General features: G+C 39.8%; 1 protein-coding gene across 1 annotated transcript in view; it reads right to left on the bottom strand.

The window, feature by feature from the left end:
- Positions 1–21,398, bottom strand: part of SLC26A4 (solute carrier family 26 member 4) — a gene marked incomplete at both ends in the record, with an annotated part of 58,781 nt that overhangs the window by 12,182 nt on the left and 25,201 nt on the right. Inside the window, 9 exons of the mRNA XM_081287295.1 lie at positions 440–532; positions 2,085–2,154; positions 4,454–4,560; positions 5,451–5,546; positions 5,688–5,765; positions 9,515–9,628; positions 10,627–10,774; positions 16,934–17,016; positions 17,116–17,268. Of these exons, the coding sequence (XP_081143421.1) occupies positions 440–532; positions 2,085–2,154; positions 4,454–4,560; positions 5,451–5,546; positions 5,688–5,765; positions 9,515–9,628; positions 10,627–10,774; positions 16,934–17,016; positions 17,116–17,268 (942 nt within the window). The remainder of the gene's footprint in view (positions 1–439; positions 533–2,084; positions 2,155–4,453; positions 4,561–5,450; positions 5,547–5,687; positions 5,766–9,514; positions 9,629–10,626; positions 10,775–16,933; positions 17,017–17,115; positions 17,269–21,398) is intronic.

The following is a 21,398-nucleotide window of genomic DNA, read 5'->3' as shown; positions in this document are numbered from 1 at the left end:
CAGCAGTGCAGGTTCCTGGGGCCACTCCCTGGGCGGCTCCTGGGTGGCTACAGTTCCTTGGTGCCCGCAGCGATTATAACGTCCTGGGAACTTGGCCCAACTTGCCAGTCCTGTCCCGGTAGTGTAGCCAGCAGTCCACAAAGGAGCACTTAACACTTTCTATGCTATTTGTTTAGAATTCACTAAATTCTGACTGGACTCACCTCTAGCGTTTTTTTGCCTGGCAATTGTTGCTAGATTAACATGTGGATTAAAATTCCCAATAGATGGTAAACCACTTATTTTTCCTCCCTATATAGTTTTTGAGGGGAAGGATATTATATAAAATGTCCATCATAAAAGGAATAGTGCATAGGGCCTTATTCCCAGTTGGAGCCCAACAAATAAATGAGTGAAATCTCAAGGTTAGAAACCAGACTTTGAGGGATCAAACACTTACTGTAGACTTGATACATTTTTTAAAACCATCAACGTTGCCATAAAAAATAGGACTCGAAAATCTAAGAATCTTCACTCCTTCAAGTTCTTCAATCTGGAATTTGAGGAAAAAAAAAACTTTTTGAGGTTAAATAATTCTGGCATCAAATCATCCATTAGATTTCTGGTTATTCTGCAAGGAGCCAGGACAGAATTGCTTAGGGGAGCTGGGTGGCAACCCCCAACTATTCTTTTTTTTCTTTTTTTTTTTTTTTTTGAGAGCTATGTAACAGGATTTCCTAGAGTAATAGAAAGAAAGAAAAGAAAGCTCTCAAAGGTGAGGAGTCCCAAGAGATGGATACCCAACACTCAACTTCCCACAAATAGGGACTTGCTTCATCCCATTTGGGAAGTAATAGATGGCCAAAGCTCCGGGACTTCCACAATACCAAAAAAGGTCAAGTCTGAAAGGGCACAAAGAAACTGGGGCTCAAAATGGTGAAATGATTTGTCTCCAGTTCATACCGCTGACCCTCTAGATTTTTCTAAAATTCTTTGAGTAGTTTGGGAGGCAGGGGGGCAAAATCAGGGTTTTGTAGAAACTGAAACCTGTGGTGTCATCTGCTTATTCGTACCCTGACACACAGTGGCCATGCAAAGAGTAGAATCCACAGAATCAGAATCAGGCTTTTCTGTTCTTTAGGAATCATAGCAGTATTAATCTGGCCCTTTTGGGTGAGAAAATTGAGGCCCTGAGAGGCTGAGTGACTTGGACAGTCTCACCAAGATGGAGCCTAGATTTTAGAACTCCCAAAATTCAGGCTAGGGTTCCCTGCTCCAGAGTCCAAAATCATTTTTAGCTCTTGATGCACTTGGTTCAACATAACAAAAAGATTGTGAAAATAAAATAGCAGCTACAGAAATTCCAAGTTCAGTGTCCAGTAATTCTTTAATATTAACATAAAATTAGACTATAACTTCCTAGGGCTCACATTTATGCCTTATATGTTACATATATGCACATATGCATATATACATATACACATATAAATATGCATAAGTATGGTTTTGTTTTATTTGTTTGTTGCTAAATTTCTGTTTTCTTTAATTTACTTTTTCCACTTTTTCATCTGTTTCCTTTAGTGGTCACTAAGAAATTGTATTTGCAGGCAACACAAACCCATTAGCTTGATTTGTTTGTTTTTCATTTCCTGTGTCCCAATATTTCTTCCAATTTCAAGGATAAAGCAACATATCAAATAAGCTCTTGATGACAGAGAACTTGAAAATCTCTTGCTAGAACTGAAAGAAGAACATCTTACAGGGATTTCAGGCATTTTCATAGAGGCTAACAGTTACATAACAGAGAAAAAAATTTTTGATTAAACACCCGGGAATAATCAAATTGCCTATTATTTAAAATTTCTTCCTGCAATGGTTTTTACATTAAAATGACATTCAACTAGCACAGAGTTCAAATAATCCATATGTCAAAAGACACATTGAATCAAAAGTTCTTATGACATTTCCAGTATACTAAGGACTTTCCCAGCAGAAGTCTCCATCTTTGATCACCATGTTATGAACATGATAAGAGAGAACTATGTGACTCCTAGATTGCAGGCTAGCAGACCCATATCTACCAAAAATATCACAAAGGCACTTACATTTTTGTAATGCTTGATACTTTTGTAGATGTCTGTACTAGGGATGCTTCCAAGGCCATTCCATGAAGGACTAAAAGAAGAGAAGTTAACATCAGGGGTTTTTTGGAACAGCCATATTTTGCACTAAGAAGTTGGTTTTTTTTTTTTTTTTTTAAATAACAGCTACTGAAGAGCCCATCATTCTGGTGTTTTGGACTCTGTCTTTATTGCAGGTGACATTTTCCCAAAACTAACTCTGAAATGAACAGCTGGTATTTTCGTTGAACTGGAAAAGGAACTAACTATGACTCTCTTCTGATAGCTCAGAGAAATAATGAGCATCATGCTTTCACGTGCCTAACAATTTATAGGATAAGCAGAGAGCTTTCTCACATGTTAAATCTATTTGAAGCTCTACCATAACCTTGAAAGATCAGTGGTGCAATTCTTACTTTTATTAGTGAGTAAAATGAGGTTTAGAGAAATTAGAAAAGGCCCAGGGGTAAAGAACAGCATAGCCTCTGTCTCTTAACCATGTTTCTTTGGTGTCTGGTACTTATCTGTGACTTATGGCAACTTCCTGATGAAATATGGAGAATCTGCGGGTGATCAAATTAGTCTCTTTTTATAGAAACAGCAGCCTGGGAAGACCAGAAATAAGTCCTTCCTGTCAACCAGACTGTTGATTTCCTGTTCCCAATGCAATCAGATAAATTCCACGTTTCTTCAAGTGTGACTAGGGACATATGCTAAATGCAACTCCTAAAGAAAGACTATCTGTTTGGGGTCCTTTCAGCATTGTGCTTTCTGGATCAGCATTATAATTACTGAAAATTAAATACTGTGGAGTATACTACTTTTTGATGGCTAAAAGTCTAGTTACCAAACCAGCAGCTAAACTGTACCACCAATTTTTATTTGACCTGCTATGTTGTGCTGATCTTTAACATAATACTCATAATGTAGTCTTCTCCAAAACCCTTCTGTCTCAACCTCACTCACATAAGAAAAGAAAAAGACACTGAGGCAGATATAGGAAGAGACATAGCATTCCCACACCCTCTTTTCTTTCTTTTTTCTTTTTCTTTTCTTTTCTTTTTTTTCAGCACTGGGGATGGAACCCATGGGTACTTTACTACTAAGCTACCCTTCAGTTCGTTTTTATTTTTTGTTTTGAGACAGGGTCTTGCTAAGTAGCTGAGGCTAGTCTCAAACCTGCAATTCTTCTGGCTCAGCCTTCCGAGTCCCTGGGATTACAGGTATATCTACTTTGCTTGACTGAAAGGCAGCATCTACTAATGGCAATTTCTGAGATATTTCCTAGCAGCAAATGAGGCACTCTGGAATATCATGTGCCCTTTCAGGTCCCTGGGCTCCTAGGGTGCTGAGGCAGAAAGCCACAGGCCTTTTGAGTAGATGTGAAGTGCTAGGGAAGGGAGGGAGGATAAGAAGAACTGTTGAAGGAATAGGAGATGTGAGCCTTTGCTAAGCTGAAAACATCTATGTTGATGTTTTTCCAGGTTTCTTCTTCCTTCATGGCCCAAACACAGGCAGAGAAGAGGCCAGAAATCTGGAAAGACAATGGGAGAATTGAGGAGAGAGAGAGAAGCTCTGTTTCCCTCAAGGCCCAGGAGGACACATTACCAAACCCTCTCCAGAGTCAAAATAAAACCAAGGACACCTTCAAGCTCCCTGACCTGCCCACACAGATTGTTTTCCTTTATTTAACTTGTCTTTGCTGCTTTTACTCTGTATATGAACTAATTATGTTTACTTCTCAGAATTATGTGACTTTGGGGTTTGTGCCTTATTTGACAGATTTGAATGAATTCTGGCTATAATTAGCTGTTCTAAAGTTCCCCTGTACTGAGTTGCATAAATTTTGGGTTACTAGCTTCAAAAGAGGAAAATGAGCTATAAATTTAGCAGTTGCTTTGCCTGACCTTGGACCCAGTGCCCACCTTGCATCTTATTTAAAGAAAAAAATGACAAAATAACTTGGGACTTTGGCTGAACCATGTTTCTTTTAGTCTGACCATGGCTAAAAGGAGAGCACAGCCGTGGAGCATGTGACTACATGCCTGGACTTTGGGGTGAGGTAATCTGGGTTCAAATCTTAGCTCTGCCAATTGGTAACTGTGTGACCTTAGGAAAGGTCCTTTGGCTTTCTGAGCCTAAATTTTCTAACCTGTAAAATGAGAATAAGCCATCTTATTCATAGGATATTTTTGAAAATTAAGTATGGTAAAGTTTATAAAGCACTAGGTGCTTAATTCATAGAATCTCTCAATATATAATAACTACTATCAAAGGAAGAAGTTTCATGTAAACATAGGAAAGTAGAGGATGTGTTGTCCCATTCATAGAAAATCTGGATTTTAAATACTCACAATTGAACTCGCAAGACCACGGTCAATAGTCCAAATAGAAGGCCAGCTAGTAAGCCCAGGTCCAACCCCAGAATGATGGACATGATGCATGTAAATACCCAGATAACCTACAGGGGAATGGAAATGAAAAGAATTACATTGATTCATAGGGTACTGTCAAATGTTAGGCTACCTATAACAATAAAATCAATCATTCACAATTATACCTTTTAAAAAATATTCTGACATCATTCATTTTATCCATCCATTTATTCATATTTAAGTGAAACTGGAGTTGGCCTTCCCAATACAGACCAACTGTCCCATTTTATTTGTTTTTAAATATTTGAATAGGGCTCAAAAGAGAATTAATTTTAAGAGCTTTACAGTGAAAACTCTTGCTCACAATTTCTCTCCTCTCTCTACCCATTCCCAATCACCCTCCCTACATGTAGTCTCTTCATTTTTGTGTGTATGCACACACACACACACACACACACACACACACACACACACACACTTTTCCCCAGCATTTCTATTCTGGTCTCTTTTTTACACATCAATATATAGGAAGTTTTCTCTGTGCATGTGTGTGTCTAAATTAGAGTAAACTACAGAGGACTCATTTCTGGCTTTTGTAATTCCTCAGAATAGTTGTGAAGGACACTTTAGTCACAAAGTCAGCATGGGGTTTTGTATTTTTTTTTTTTAATTTGTCCTTTAAACTAGGTTTTAAAGAAAATGTGGTGTGTTGTGTTTTGCTTTGTTTTGGCTTGAGAAGGCCCAGGGCCTTATATGGGATTCTTGTTAGAAATCAGTCTTCTCAGAGATAGAGGAGCTTCACTAATACAGTTCACATAGAATACATCAAGGCTTTTGTTTATACACACAATTCTAATTTCTGCTCTGAGGTTTCCAAAGTGCAGGTAAGATTTAGGAAACGGGGAGACTTAGTGATATGACAGGAAGCATACGAAAACCAAATCTTATTTCAGAGAATGGGTGGTGGGTGACTTACAGCATCAGTCTTATTCTGCCTCCACAAACGAGGAACATCACACACCTGCATAAACATCCCTTTCAGGTTGGCAATTACAACAGCTGCCAGGACTGACTGCCAAGAGAGACAGGGAAGGCTGTGTTATTCAGGGGAATAGCTTTCCATGTGATGATTTTTAAATCCTCTGTTATTTCTCTGGTAGCAGAGTGGTGACAGGAAATTATGCAATCAGTATACAGAGAAGCAGGGTTTTACCTTCTGCAAGGGTTCCAGAAGCTTCCCCAGGGCAACAATGGCGATCATCACAATCCCAGCAGAGATGATGCCAGCAATCTGAAAGACATACACCTTGAATGAAGAGGGTTCATCCTCCTCCCTAGTGTCTTTCAGCTCACCACATGATCACGAAAGATCCTGCATACAGGCTTATTTGGTGCTTCTCTGATTCCTCTCCTCCCCCAGCTTCTGCTCAATATTGGGAGAAAAGAGCATCATTTGCTAAATCAATACAAAACTGAAAAAAAAAAGAAAAAACATATATATGTGTGGAAATGTGTGTGTGTGTGTGTGTGTGTGTGTGTGTGTGTGTGTATGCTATTGCAGAGAAATTAAAGAAAATGTGGAAAGTGGGCCTGCTGAAGTAAAGCTACTTTAATGTGGATTTCATCGGATAGATTATACCTATAGTTTTAGTGTCAATTCTGGAGGCCAACCTTCTAGTAGTTGCCAAGCCATGAAACATACCAACTCCCTCCCTAACAACAGAGATTATTATCATGTTCTTGGGAAATAAATCTCACAGCATGTATCTGATTGTTTTACACTGTTGAAGCAGTGACCACAATAGCCACTCTGATAACATGTTGTACTTGTAGCACACGGTTCCCATGAAAGTCTCAGAGAAAATAAGTTTATCCATTTAATTGCCAATTCATAGTGCCACACTGGCATGCTGAGAGGTGGGACCCTGTCTCCTGCTTCCTCTGATATTTGCATAGGTGCAGGCTCCGAATTTGCCCCAAAGCAGCTACAGTGTGGAGCAATAGCAGGGGTAAAGAAGTCCAGAAATTTTACCTTCACTGGAAAATAAAAAAGAGCTCTCCTTAGGTCCACAGATAGGAGAGAGACTGAGGGGGCGGGGGACTATTCTCTGGTTTGATCAGATGATCAATGAATTCTCTCTTGAGACAGCTGGGGCAGGGCCAAGGTGAAGACTAGAAGCTCTGAAACAGAGGAGAAAAGAAGACAGGAAACCAGAAGCAAAGCTGTCAGAGAGGAATCAACAGGGAAGATGATGTTGAGTACAAGCATTGCCTAGTACAAGAAATCTGAGTTAAAGGAGGAGGCAGTCACAGCAAATAGAAAAAGGAAATTAGCATACTTAATTAGAAAGTATTTGCTTCAACTGGCAAATGATATTCAGCTTATGTTCATTTATGTTCGGCTTATGGCTGGGTCAGTCTGGGCATACCTGTGATGTATGAAAATGCTCACTTTGTTTATCGAGCTCCCTACTCTATGCCTTTCCGGGCACCATGCCTCCAGGTTCCCAGCACCTTGGTGAGCTTTCCTCTTTCCTAACTAAGCAAAGAAGTTAGTACCTTTCCAATGACTCATGCACTATTCACTGAGTCACTTGCATCTCATTGTAGATAAAGGCATCTGTGAAACGGTGAGAGAGATGGAGATTTGCAGACAAGAACCATAGCCTGCTGCCCAACTCAGGACAAGAAAGCATCCTCTATTCACCAGTATATATAATAAGCCTCCAAATATGGGGGTCTAGGCTAGTTTTGAACACTGTTAAGATCTGTGAGGGATCAATTACTTGTACTTATGGTATAAAGGCTGGCTTGTGGGAAACTCTGTAGATTTTATATCTATGAGCAGATTCAATTACCAGGGAATTAATTATTCTGTTAAGTGAGAGAGTAATAAGAGCTACAGAGTAGTTTGTAATCAGAATTACTTTTTTATGAATCGATAGGAGTAAGATAGAGTGAAAGAAAGAACACATGGCCAATGTTCAGCTCTTCTACATTGTGGAGATGTGCTGAAAACACCACAAATAACTATGAAAGAGAACAACTGAGAAAACACTTTTCTTCTATTCATTCCTTCAGCTAATATATGCTAGGTGCTTCTTACATGCCAGGAAAAATACATGTATCAGAGATGCTAAGATGCCATTCCTACCTTGAGCCCAGCAATCAGCACTTACTGGTATTTGCTTCACAAACACTTCTGAATCTAATCCTCTCACTATTCCTATAGATGGATACAACTATTTGTCCATTTTATAGGTGCTGAAACTGAGGCTTCAACAGAAGAAAAAAAATATGAGAAGCCACACAACAGAAGACCTGCCAGTTTATTTGGTCACGGTCCAGGCACATTGACATTGAACCCCAGAACTTAGAATACATTTCAGTAATTAAATATCAAGCCATTTCTACACTTGTTTCCTTCTTCAGTGCTGAAATCCTGGCATCCATCATTCCTAAATATAATACACGCCAGTGTGTGGCAGAGGATATTAGCTTACCAGAATGCCATTATCCCCCAAGCCCTTTGCCAAGAAGGTCACTTTACATGGGCATTCTTACTGGGGCAGCCAGCCCATGACTCATTTGAGCTTTTGCACTGTCTGGTGAGCAGCACATCTGCAACTCTCATAAAAAGTTTTTCTGTGTTTGGAGGAAACAGCAGGAGAATGGACACCAGCAGTTCAGGATTTGCCTGCACCCTTTTAGGACCACGTGCCCTGGAGAGCTTATCAATACTCTGTCTTCAATGCAAGCAGCAAGAACTTCTGCTGCTGACAGCTGCGGCATAAAATGGGCACAGCTTTGGAAATTAGCTCTGACCTCTTCCCCTCAACAACAGATCTCTGGCTGGTTATGCCTCCTGGTTTGGACTATATTATTTTACCTGCTCCCTCAGAGGTAGAAATGCTTGCAAAAACAATTTAAGAAAAATTCTGAGAATTAACAATAAATTCTTGTTTCAAAGGAGCCCAGACATTGGAAGAGGTCAATTCTTCCAACTCTGTAATTATCACAATCCATTATAAATAGGAGAGGAACAACCTGTGTACCATGGGGACAATTAAAACTCTCTCTAGGCAAGCCACTGTTGGAGTCTTTTGTTTTCTCAGTTGTTCTCTTTCATAGTTATTTGTGTGTGTGTGTCTCTGCCTTAATAAAATGCTGTAAGAAGATGCTGTGTGTGTTTTACACTATTTAGTTTGGATCTGTTTTACTTTTAGAGTCTGAATGCACTTTTACTTTTAAATAATGCTTCTTCCTGTGTTGGGAGAATAAAACCCTTCAGGCATAAAAGAGGCACAATTCCTAACTCTGTCCCTAGCCCAAGGTCACTGGTTTGGCATATCTGATTCTGTGCCTGGCTTTGAGAACCATTCCTGAGCTTTCTGACTCACTGGGACTGAGGGGTTATCCAAAGATTAAGTGGGATGCTGGTTCTATGGTCATCTCATGAAGACAACTGACAGCCACATTTAAAAAGGCAAGATTAAGTACACATTCAGAACTTCAAGAACAAAAATCATACTCGGGAATAAATGCCAAAATGTGATAATACAAGATATTTTTGGCTATCAAACTCCTATTCTATGGGACCAAAGGCCTCTGGAGGAGGTTCCTGATCCTGGTAAAGGAAATGTGAAGAGAAGTTTTCACTTTCCTGAAAGCATAATAACACAAAGCCATGAAGTGCTTTTACTGGGCCTTCACTTTCCCCAGGTTAGAAATTACTAACAACCAGCATTCTTCATCTCCATCCTTGGCAGTAGCCAATGTCCCTAGAAAATCACTCTAAGTGCAGTGCTACATGAGCATTGACACAAAGGTTTATAAGAATTGCCATCTCAGGAAATCATAAATGTTGCTTTTCAAGAGGTTTTTGATGGGGGTGATTCAAACAGATGAACAGGCCCAAGTTGGATCCAACGAGGAAACACAAGTCCCTCTCTTCTCAAAGGTCAACTATTGCAAGCCTTTCTGAGCTGCCATTCCTTGGCATGTTCTATGTGATTAATGTTATCTGCTGTCATTCCATACCTGTGTCTTTCCCCCAGTGCTCTCTTGGACAGCTGTCCGGGACAAGGCAGTGGTGGCCACAAAACAAGAGAAGAATCCTGAGAAGATGTTGCTGATCCCAAAGGCAATGAATTCCTAAGGGAGAGAATGGATGACGTAATACTACAAATAGACTCTTTGCAAGACCCTCACCTCATGTTCAAAGGAAACTGCTAAATCAATCCTGCCTGGTGGTCCAATTTCATTTTTACCTTTAAAGGTATATGAGGATCTTATAAAACATCTGGGGTTTGGACTCCATAGAATCTAAAAGAAACTTCACAGCTGTTGATTGTACTAAAGGTTGACAAGAAATAGTAACTTGTGATCCTTTGCTAAGATGCTTTTACACTGCCTGGTGAGCAGCACATCTGCAACTCTCATAAAAAGTTTTCTGTGTTTGGATATTTGCTATAAAACATAATATAACTAGCAGAGCTATTATTCTGCTTGATTACTAGTCATTTAGCTGTAATTGCTATGCTGCTTTCAGAAACATCCAACCACAAAACCTGCAGCCACCTGACAATGTATCATATGCTTACAAAAATTGTCCTGTATTTATTAATTGCACTGTGAACTACCACAACATAAAGTGGTCATAACTATTAATTGTATTTTACCTTGTTTTGTCATATTGTGCTGCCATTAAAAAAGAAATGACCAGAAAGAGTTCTCATTCTGATCTAACATGATAACTTTGAGGGTTCGTTGTGTCCTGATTGAATTAGCTCTTTTAAGATTAGGGTTATTTCAACCTGTTTCTTAAAAAGCAAAGTGATTTGGGGGTGGGGTTGTGGCTCAGTGGTAGAGTGCTCACCTAGTATGCTTGAGGCACTGAGTTTGATCCTCAGAACCATATAAATATATTGTGTCCACTTAAAACTAAAAAATAATTTTTTTTAAAAAGCAAAGTGATTCAGCATGCATATTTCAAAATAATTTCTTATTAGGAAGCCCAAGAGAAAACCCAACTCATTAAGGACTGCTGGAAAAATCCAAGTCTTTCTTTAGCAGAGATCAAAGTTATTCCTGTTTATGTGTCTTTCTTATTTTCTGCTCTATAAAAGCAGCTCAGCAAAGGGCTCGCATACCTGGTTCCCATCAATGGTATAGTCGTGCTTGATGGCATAGACTTTTCCTACAGATACCGCAATAGCATAAGCCACCACAGCGATGGAAAATGATGCAGTCAGCATCTTGGAAAACAAGTTCACCGGGGGGAGTGCAGGAGGCAGAAACCTAGGAGTTTTAAAATGAAAAATGCAGTGAAGATTTGACAACAGCTCCTTTTTCCCACCTCACCAAATGCTGCATCCACTCAGGCACATGAAAGAATGAAAGGTCATGATCCAAGAGAATGAAGAGCACATATAATGCATGAATGGCAGCATCCATATCCACACTTTTAAATCAGAAGTCAGTGCTATCTCACTGGCTGCTTTCTTTGAAAGTCTCTCCTAAACCTCTGACATGAATAAATCTGCCTTGACTGATTGATTCTTCAAGGTCATACGGCTCCATCTGTGACACTTCACATGTTAGAATTTCTCCTTTCACAATTTAAGCTTAAAGGTCTTTGAACTTAAAAGATATTCTAACCACAATATGAGATTTACTCATGTGAAGAGATATTATTTTGGTTAAAGAGACTAATGTATGATATTAAAAGAGTTCAGTGGAAAAACTGGGTGTGATGGTGCATGTCTGGAATCCCAGTGATTCAGGCAGCTGAGGCAGGAGGATTGCAAGTTCAAGGCCAGTCTGGGCAATTTAGTGAGTAAAATATCCCAATGAGTGTGTGGTTAAATGACTACTGTTTGACAAAACTAGAAGTGATCTATTAAACTACATAAATAAACCTATAATTTTATAATCAAGAGATTGTCCCCAAATGTGTAAATTTGGGGGATGGCCTTCAAGTACCCATAGCTTGATAACTATCCATATGGTGTAATTTCAGACCCCCAACCATAAAAATATCTCTCCACCTACCTCATTTACGCCTGAATAAAGATAAAGTGGAAAATTAGATTCTTAGAGAAAACCACAGATAAATTTAGAGTTAACAAGCATCCTAGATATTGCTTAATCTACCTCTTTCATTTTGTTGATAAGGGAACTGAGACCCTGAAAGGTCTAGATATGAGAGTTAGATAGTGTGACTTTCTAGGTAACAAGATCTTTCTGGTTCTCTGCTCTCATTAGGCTTTCTCTTCCCAAGGGAAGAGGCTTAGTTTTTAGATGCCTTTTCTTCCCATATCCCATCCTACCTAGGTGTAGGCTCTAGCATGCACCCCATCTGTAGGCAGGCAGACAGGACATTGGAAACCCTGAGTGACTCACCATTATATCATCAGCTAATCTGGATATGACCTTGGACCTCACTTCTTAAAACCAGGCTTCGTGGGGCTGGGATTGTAGTTCAGTGGTAGAGCACTTGCCTAGTATGTGTGAGGCCCTGGGTTTGATCCCCAACACCACATAAAATAAATAAACAAAATAAAGCATTGTTTCCATCTACAACTAAAAAAATATTTTTAAAAAAAAGGTTTCTTTTTTCTGAGACCCAGTCAACCCTACTTCAGGTAACTATGGAGCCTCAGGATAACTTTCCAGCCCCGCAAAGAATTTAGTTTTCATAGTCCCCTAATGTCCATTGCCTACCCACTGCTTCCTTCTCCAAATATTACCTGATCCTTGATTGTTCAGGGTCACAAAGGTAAGGGGAAAACTTGAAATCAAAGGACCTCAATCACTCTGTGAGTAACTTTATGACTTGGGCATGTTGTTTAAACCTGCCAAGTCTCAGTTTTTTGGCCATCTAGTTAGGACTATGCATTGTTCTCATAGAATTAATTGCAATATGACATAGTGAGGAATTAGTTCCTACACACATATTAGGTGCAGTTTAAATGGGGAGAATCTAAATCTGTTATATTTCTGCCACCTTTCATACTGTCTTGTTGGACCTTAGTGTTATCAATTATTTGCCCCAAGTCAACTAAAGCCCTGGCTTCTGATGACCTCTGCGTAAGCCTTTCCTCTAGTACTTGTCCTCCTTCAGTGGATATAACTCTTTACAAGTTGTGTGCTCACTCAGGGGGCTTGTTTGGCCCCAGCCAACCCTGTCTGACCTGATCATGAGATAACACTACCAAGAGCCTGAAGGGGAGAGGGCATATGAAAACCCACTGATTTGAAGATGAGGATGGGAAGGCGTGAGCCCTGAGGTGCCACAGAACCCATGAAGAAAGTCAGGCATGTAAACATGGTGCTACTTCCAGTTGGACCTCAACATTTGACAAAAGTGCCAGTGCTCCAGCTAAAGGAGGAAAATGGCCCTCGGAAATCAGTCAGGAGAAGAACTTCCAGAATTTTGTTGGCCACTCTCCCCACTCTGTGTCCTTCCCTGGACCACACTTCCAAGTACAATCACAAAACATATCACTTAAAAGCAGTGGTAGCAAATAGCATGACAGGGAGGAGCCCTGGTGAGGAGAGGACCAGTCACTGCTGAGAGATGAGGCAGGAATTTACATAGGGATTAAAATTTAGAGAATAGGAGCTGGAATTGTAGCTCAGTGGCAGAGCGCTTGCCTAACAAGTGAGAGGCACTGGGTTCGATCCTTAGCACCATATAAAAATAAATAAAATAAAGGTATAATTTCCATCTATAACTAAAAATATTTTTTAAAAATTAGAGGACAGAGAAGAAAACTGTGTTACAGCTTAAAATACAAGCAGTGACATGTGCCTGTAATCCCAGTGACTCAGGAGGCAGGAGCATTGCAAGTTCAAGGCCAGCCTGGGGAATTTACAGAAACCCTGTCTCAAAATAGAATAAAAAGGGATGGAGATGTAGCTCAGTGGTGGCACATTCCTGAATTCAGTCCCCAGTAACACAAAAACACAGCCCACCACACACAACCATGATGACAGAGGGGTAAATGAAAAGCCCAGGTTGTGATAAGTAAGAGACTGGACACATTAATAGCTATAGGATTGGGCTCAGTTGTATAAGGAGAAAGGCAGGCTGTGATTGCTCTCTTGGAACGGGAGCTCCCAGTTTGAGTGAATCCTCAAAGGCTGACTGGACATAGGCTGGTATCACCACCTATCCTAGCTGGCAACCTAATTCTGGGTTCACAAAATCTGACTATTCCAATAACTTAAGAAAATGGCAAAGAAAGCACACAAACACACAGAAGTACCTTTTCAAAATCCGGGGATAGTTCTGTGACCTTAGAGTTTTGTGGAAAGAGCCACTGGCATTCTTTATTCTTAAATAGGGGACACACAAGGGGAGGTTCCATGGAACATTCTATCCCAGAAAGAGCAAAAGGGTAGGATGACAAAGGAACGGGTGACTGTAACTCAACCCCACCTGGTGACACCTACTCCTGGAGCCATGCCTCATTATCTGAGCGAAGGTAAAGCCCAAGTTATTGCAGGGTGCAATAATTGTTCAGTATCTCTTGCTCAGGACTTAAGGGCGTGTATTTCCGGACTGGCTCCCGACAGGCTTATTTATTTATTTTTTAGTTGTAGATAGATACAATACATATATTTTATTTATTTTTATGTGGTGCTGAGGATTGAACCCAGTACCTTACATGTGCTAGGCAAGTGCTCTACCACTGAGCCCCAGCCCAGACAAGCATATTTTTACCAGGAAGGGAGTGGAGAAAAGGACAAGGAGTCACAGCTTTTGTCAGTCTAGTGTGACATTTTTATTGGGAACCAAGCAATCCTAACATATGGCTCTGACCCTGAATAGGATGAAAGCAAGCTGCCAACAGCAGCCTGATTGGAGGCATGAGGCAGGGAGGAGATGAGAAGGTGGCACACCCCCCTTTCTCCCTCTCTGTTCTTTGGCCTTTCCCAGGACTCACCTCAGCCACTAGAACATTCTCTTTCACTTGCTCTTTTCCAATGTCTCAGTGCTACTCTTTCTTTCTCAGGTTTATTAATATTAGAATTGTTTTTATGCTACCAAGTGACATCAGATAACAAAGGCCTTTCTTGTGGCTTGTGTATAATGACACGGGCCTTGGTATTTTATCCCTTCAACAAATATTTTCTGAGAGTCTTCTGTGAGATAGGTACAGTGCTAGGGAGACAGAGCTGAGCAACACAAATGGGTTTATTGTCCTGTTGGAAGAGCTGATAGTCCTCACAGCCAGCAGGCTGTTAGCTGACCAGGCTGACCAGATGGTCTGTCAGAGGATTCAGCTTGATTAAACCCAAGGTAAGAGGCTCGGGATCCATTCTCAGGAGAAGCCAGTCAGGAAAGCTTAGTAGAAGGCCGGGAAGGACAACTAAGAGCAGCAATCAACTAATAGAATATGGATTTGGGGGGCAGGGCATATGCTGCCCCCCCATAACCACCTATAGTTTGTTACATATTAGGGGGCCCGACAAAAGGGATCTATGAAATACAGTTTTGTATAATTTTTATAACTACCCCCAAAATTGAATATTAGGGTAAAAACTCCATAACTCAAGTAGCCACATTGCAATTTTTTATCATTAAATTCCTCTCAGCTTTAGAATTCACTACTAAAATTCAGATCTTCTAATACAGAGTTTCCCATATTTACCTGATCAGAAGACTCATTTGAGACAGTTTTGAAAAATAATAATTTTCAGTCCCCTATTCTGGGAAGCTTGATTCAATAGTTTCGGGGTGGGAACCAGGAATCTTTGTAAAGAAGGTCTCACATGATTCTTAAATGTGTAAGTTTGAGAAATGCTATTATGGGTAATATGTAACTCAAGTCCCATGTAGCTAGTTGTTTGTTTTGCAGTAATGGGGATTGGACCCAGGGGCTCTCTACCAATGAGCTATACTCCAGTCCTTTTTTTTTTTTTTTTTTTTGGTACCAGGGATTAAACTCAGGGGCACTTGACCACTGAGCCACATCCCCAGCCCTATTTTGTATTTTATTTGGAGACAGGGTCTCACAGAGTTGCTTAGCACCTTGCCACCAAAGGGATCTATGAAATATAGTTTTGTATAATTTTTATAACTAAAAATTGGAGATTGTAGATAGATACAATACATATATTTTATTTATTTTTATGTGGTGTGCCACTGCTGAGGCTGGCTTTAAACTCACGATCCTCCTGCTTCACACTCCCAAGCCGCTGGGATTACAGGCGTGGGACACATGCCTAGCTAACTCTCCCTTATTTATTTATTTATTTTTATTTTGAAATGGGGTCTTGGCCAAATTGCCAAGGCTGACCTTGAAATTGGTGTCCTCCTGCCCCAGCCTACTGAGTCTCTGGGATTACAGCCCTGTGCCACCAGGCCCAGCCATTTTTCAAATATTTTTTGAGGTGGAAGAAAGTTGGAAGAAATTGTGAGATTAATCAAATGGGAAGGTAGCAGTTTCCTGTGGAACAAGCAGTAGGAATTAGCTCGCTTGAGTAGTTTCTATCAGGATCATGGAAAAACAAAGACCAGCACAAGGTGCCTCAGCTAAGATTAAGCGAAGGGAAACCAGTACTTACCAATCAGCAGCAAGTCTAGTCATAAATGCTATAAGTTAATGTTACATATGTGATAAACATCTGGGATTCTTTTTTAACACCATATAACAAATTTATAGTGTAAAACGCTTTTTCCACTCTGCATTTTATGAGAGCTCTCACTGGCATTTCACAAGCTTGAACTGAGGCTTCAGTTGTTGTAATTACCCTTCACATATAACTACACAGTGACAGAGATGGAAACTACCAAACTTATTTAAAACTCCCCTTAAAGGGCTGGGGATGTGGCTCAAGTGGTAGCGCGCTCGCCTGGCATGCGTGCGGCCCGGGTTCTATCCTCAGCACCACATACAAACAAAGCTGTTGTGTCTGCCGAAAACTAAAAAATAAATATTAAAAGTTCTCTCTCTCTAAAAAAAAATGTTCTTTTAAAACTCCCCTTAAAGATAATGCAACTTATGTATAGATACAAAAGATATAATTATTATCTAAGCTAGATTAAATGGTAGAGAATTTATGCCAGATGACCCTGACTTCTCAAGCAAATTGTTCACAGTGCAATAAATGCTACTGATCAAAACTGTGTAATTCTATTGTGTTGTAATTATACATATGAGTTTAAACCAGGATTCTGGTGTTAAATGTACACATCCTGCCGCATTTTAAGAAAATGAAGGGAAAAGAACATATATAGGGACTACTTTTAAACAAATGGCTTGAAATTTATCCATGCATGTGCTGTTTGTCTGATGCTTTGCACAAATAGGTGTTTCTTTAAGACCATACACAAATAGGACTACTGAAAAAGCACCAGTAAAGTAAGGCTTGTAATAAAAGGTTTCATTTAAATAGAAAGTACTGGCTTTATATGTTAGCATTATCTAAGAGGAACGTCATACTCACCCCCTTGGGATGGATTTAACAATACCAGCATTGTAATTTTTTTCTAAGTTGGCTCCATATGAAATGGCAGTGGCAATTATGGTCTGAAATAAAATAAAAGAAGTTATGAAACAAAAAAATCCACAATCCTTCACTTGTCAACATAATTAATGCTGAATTTTCTAACTATATGTTCTACTTACCACAATTACTTCTATAGGAATAGGAACTGGGATTTTGTGTTTAAATCGATCATTTAATTCCTTAACTGCCATACAGATGACAATGGTGAGTAATCCAGCAATGAAATCAGCAAGATTTGTCTCACCGATATTTTGAAAAATCTCTACCAGAGTCTGTAAAGGGAAAATGATTTTATATACTTCCTGTTGCAGAGACATAAACATACATAAAATCAATTCTCCCCTGGATTTTCCCACATGAAAAATCAGATCATCAAACAATATGTGAACATTTTATGTTAAATCATAATAATGTGTTGGTTAATACAGGGACCATTAAGTACATGCTGTCTTCTGCTAAGTGTAGATATATACATGTGTATATGTAAATATAACCAAATATATATATATATGTACATGTATGAGTATACACTAATGACAGTCTACTTGAAGAAGTAAAACTATGGGTGGTTTCTACATTCTTATTTTTTATAATAAAAAGTGAAGAGCTTTTGGGGGGCTGGGATTGTGTAAGAGTGCTTGCCTCGCATACATGAGGCACTGGGTTCGATCCTCAGCCCCACTTAAAAATAAAATAAAGATATTGTGTCCACCTATAACTAAAAAATAAATGCTTTTTTTAAAAAAGTGAAGAGCTTTTTAAAAATGTCATTATATTCTTGTTCTTGCTGACAAGCTTCAAAAGTTTATATCTTAAACTGTTTTTTTCAGGTGTTATTAAGTGGCCTAATTTTCACTAGGTGGATAAGGAATTATTGAGACTAAAAGCTAACAAACAAAAAAGTCCCATTTGTTTTCTTTTGGGGTGGAGGGTGGGGGTCTCAATTAGCCAGCAGCTTAAATAATGCTTTTCCCTAAACCCAAATAATACAGGTAATAAAAATAAATAAATAATCCTAAAATACATCCATATGTAGATACAAGAGCACTGATTTATTCTTTCTTTCTCTTCTTTTTTTCTAACTGGATATCAGACCCCCAGGGGTGCTGTACCAGTGAGCTACATCCTCAGCCCTTTTTATTTTTTATTTTAAGACAGGCTCTCACTAAATTGCCAAGTCGGGCATTAAACTTTCTTTCTTTATTTTCTTCCTTTTTTTTAAGAGAGAGAGAGAATTTTAGTATTTATTATTTTTTTTTTTTAGTTTTTTCGGCGGACACAACATCTTTGTTTGTATGTGGTGCTGAGGATCGAACCCGAGCCGCATGCATGCCAGGCGAGCGCGCTACTGCTTGAGCCACATCCCCAGCCCTGGCATTGAACTTTCAATCCTCCTGCCTCAGCCTCCCAAGTCACTGGGATTACAGGTGTGCACCACAGCATCTGACTGATTCATTCTTCATGGCAAAGGCTATTAAATTGATCTGTAGGCCAAGTATACATATTTTGAAATTAATTTGGTACATAGTTTAAACTTGAACTAAGATAACCACTACAGATAATTCTTTCCAAGTGAGCAGAGAAGCCAGGTCAAGAAATGTAAGTTTATTCCAACATGGTGGCGGGCGCAGAGAGATCAAGTCCCTGACCTCTTCAGCTGTGCAGGCATAGGGAGTCGTAAACAACCTAAATCTGTTTGCTCAGGATCACTAGGCAATGCTGAGCTGACGTGGATCTGGGGTGAACAGTCTGGGCTTCTCAGAACACACACTGAGCCCGGATTGGCTGAATTCAAGCTCCCATTCGCCTGCTTCCCGCAGACAAACAGCTGTGACTCAGCACTAATCCATCCGGCTGAAACAACTGGTCAGCCCTTCTGATCTAACAGAGGTAAATGCCTACCGAGCCTTCATAGGTAGTGGCCACAGGTTTGAAACGGGGCTTAGGAGAGACAGTAAGGACCCACCCGTTGCATTGGTCACCCAGCAAAGGGAAACGAACTGTCGCCATTTACAAGAGACACCACCATGGCAGAGAACTGACGTCATCAGACTGCGGCGGAGGAGATAACTTCATTGAAACCTGCGGCTACAGGTGTGTAATTCCCTAGCCTTCCCTCTCCACACATCGGGGAAAACCTTAAGGGCCCCTCCCAGTTCTCCCGTAAGGGCCCCTCCCAGCTCTCCCGTGAGCGCGATAGCCAGACGGAGGGAATCAGAGGTGGCGCGGGACCCGAGGCGCGGAACTACCACTCCCACCAGTGCTGACAGCTGAGGCCTCTTGCACCAGCTACCAGGGGCGTGGCTACCGGAGGGCAAGTAAAATTCGCTGAGGATTCTCAGCCCCAAGCTCTACAAACTTAGGGTCTGAGGGAATGGCAAACTGGAAGAGTGTGCCCAGTCGTTCATGAAAACAGGGCTCCCGGGAGCAGCAGACCTGGCATGTAGCCAGTATTGTGGTGAGCGGCACCCGTGAGAGGGGCCTGGCTAGAGGAAAAGTGGGAAGTGACTAGACACAAGAGGAGGCCCTAGGCACTCAGGATTGGAGACTCGCCCAGTCTGGGAGGAGCTGCTGCACAGTGATTGGTTCCCGCATATTGACAGGAGAAACTTGGCCTGGTGGGCATAGCGCCACCTACTGGAAGAGAAGTTAATCAAACTCTAAGACTGCATTTATTAGTTTTTTTTTTCTTTTTTTCTTTTCTCTTTTTTTTTTGATTTGGGTTTTTCTTTCATTTTCATTTTTCTTTCTTGTTGTTTTTTTTAAAATTTTTTTACAATTTTTTTTAATTTTTTTTCTTCTAATTTTAATTTTAATTTTTTTAAATTATTTTAAAAAAACATTTTTTTTCTTTTTTTATTTCCTATTTTTTTCTTCTTTTGTCTTTCCTTTCTTTTCAATTATCTTATCCCCCCTTCCTTGAATTCTACCTGCTTACTCTCATTCTCTTTAGTGACTTCTTCCCTTCCCTTCTAATACCTTTCCTCCCAAGCATCAAATAAATTTATAGGAGTAAACAGTAACTCAGCAGTCAAACAGAACAAGAAGTAACATGATCAGCTTCAAAAAGCAAGGAAGAAAAGGAGTACAAACAATGCAGGACAGCCTAAATATTCAGGAGGACCTAGAGTCATCAGAAAAATGGTCATATAAAGAACTCAAGGAACACCTTAGACAGATGGAATGGAACCTTAAAGAGGATACGAGACAGCAAATTCAAGCAGCGAAAGAACACATTGAGAATGAATTACATAAACAGATAAAAGAAGAAGTTAAGCATCTTTATCAGGAGATAGAGATTATAAAAAATAATCAAACAATAATTCTAGAAATGAAGGAAACGATAAACCAAATTAAAAACTCAATTGAGAGTATCACTAACAGAGTGGAGCAAGTAGAAGCCAGAATGTCAGATAATGAAGACAAAATATATCATCTTGAAAAGAGTCTAGCCAACTCAGAAAGGCTGGTAAAAAATCACGAGAAAAACATCCAAGAGTTATGGGATAACATAAAAAAACCAAACTTACGAGTCATCGGGATAGAAGAAGGTACAGAGATTCAAACCAAGGGAATGAGTAACCTGATGAATGAAATAATTACAGAAAACTTTCCAGAAATAAAAAAGGAAACAGATATACAAATTGAAGATGCATACAGGACACCGAGCACAGAAAATCACAGTAGACCAACGCCAAGACACATTGTTATGAAGATATCCAATATACAGAACAAAGAGAAAATATTAAAAGCTACAAGAGAAAGGAGGCAGATTACATTCAGGGGTAAACCAATAAGGTTAACAACGGATTTTTCATCACAGACACTGAAAGCATGAAGGTCATGGAACAATGTATTTCAAACACTGAAAGACAATGGATGCCAACCAAGAATTCTGTATCCAGCAAAATTAAGCTTCAGGTATGACAACGAAATAAAAATCTTTCATGATAAACAAAAGTTAAAAGAATTTGCAGCCAGAAAACCAGCATTGCAAAGCATTTTGAGCAAAACACTACACGAGGAAGAAATGAAAAACAATAACCAAAACCATCAGTGGGAAGTGCCTCAGTAAAGACAGAGGGCGAGGGGGAAGATAATCATGGAGAAACAAACTAAATTTTTTTAAAAAAGGATAAATAGTCAAACATGGATGGAAGTACAAACCATATATCAATAGTAACTCTGAATGTTAATGGCTTAAACTCTCCAATAAAGCGACATAGGCTGGTATCATGGATTAAAAAAACAAATCCAACAATATGCTGCCTCCATGAGACACATCTGATTGGAAAAGACATACACAGGCTGAAGGTGAAAGGATGGGAAAAAATATACCATGCACACGGTCCTCATAAGCAAGCAGGGGTGGCCATCGTCATATCGAATAAAATCGACTTCA

This window comes from Spermophilus citellus, assembly GCF_964194105.1.
Source record: "Spermophilus citellus genome assembly, chromosome: 3".
Classification (NCBI taxonomy): Eukaryota; Metazoa; Chordata; class Mammalia; order Rodentia; family Sciuridae; genus Spermophilus; species Spermophilus citellus.
Note: the sequence above shows the minus strand (reverse complement) of the source record. Positions and strands in the feature narration are given on the sequence as shown.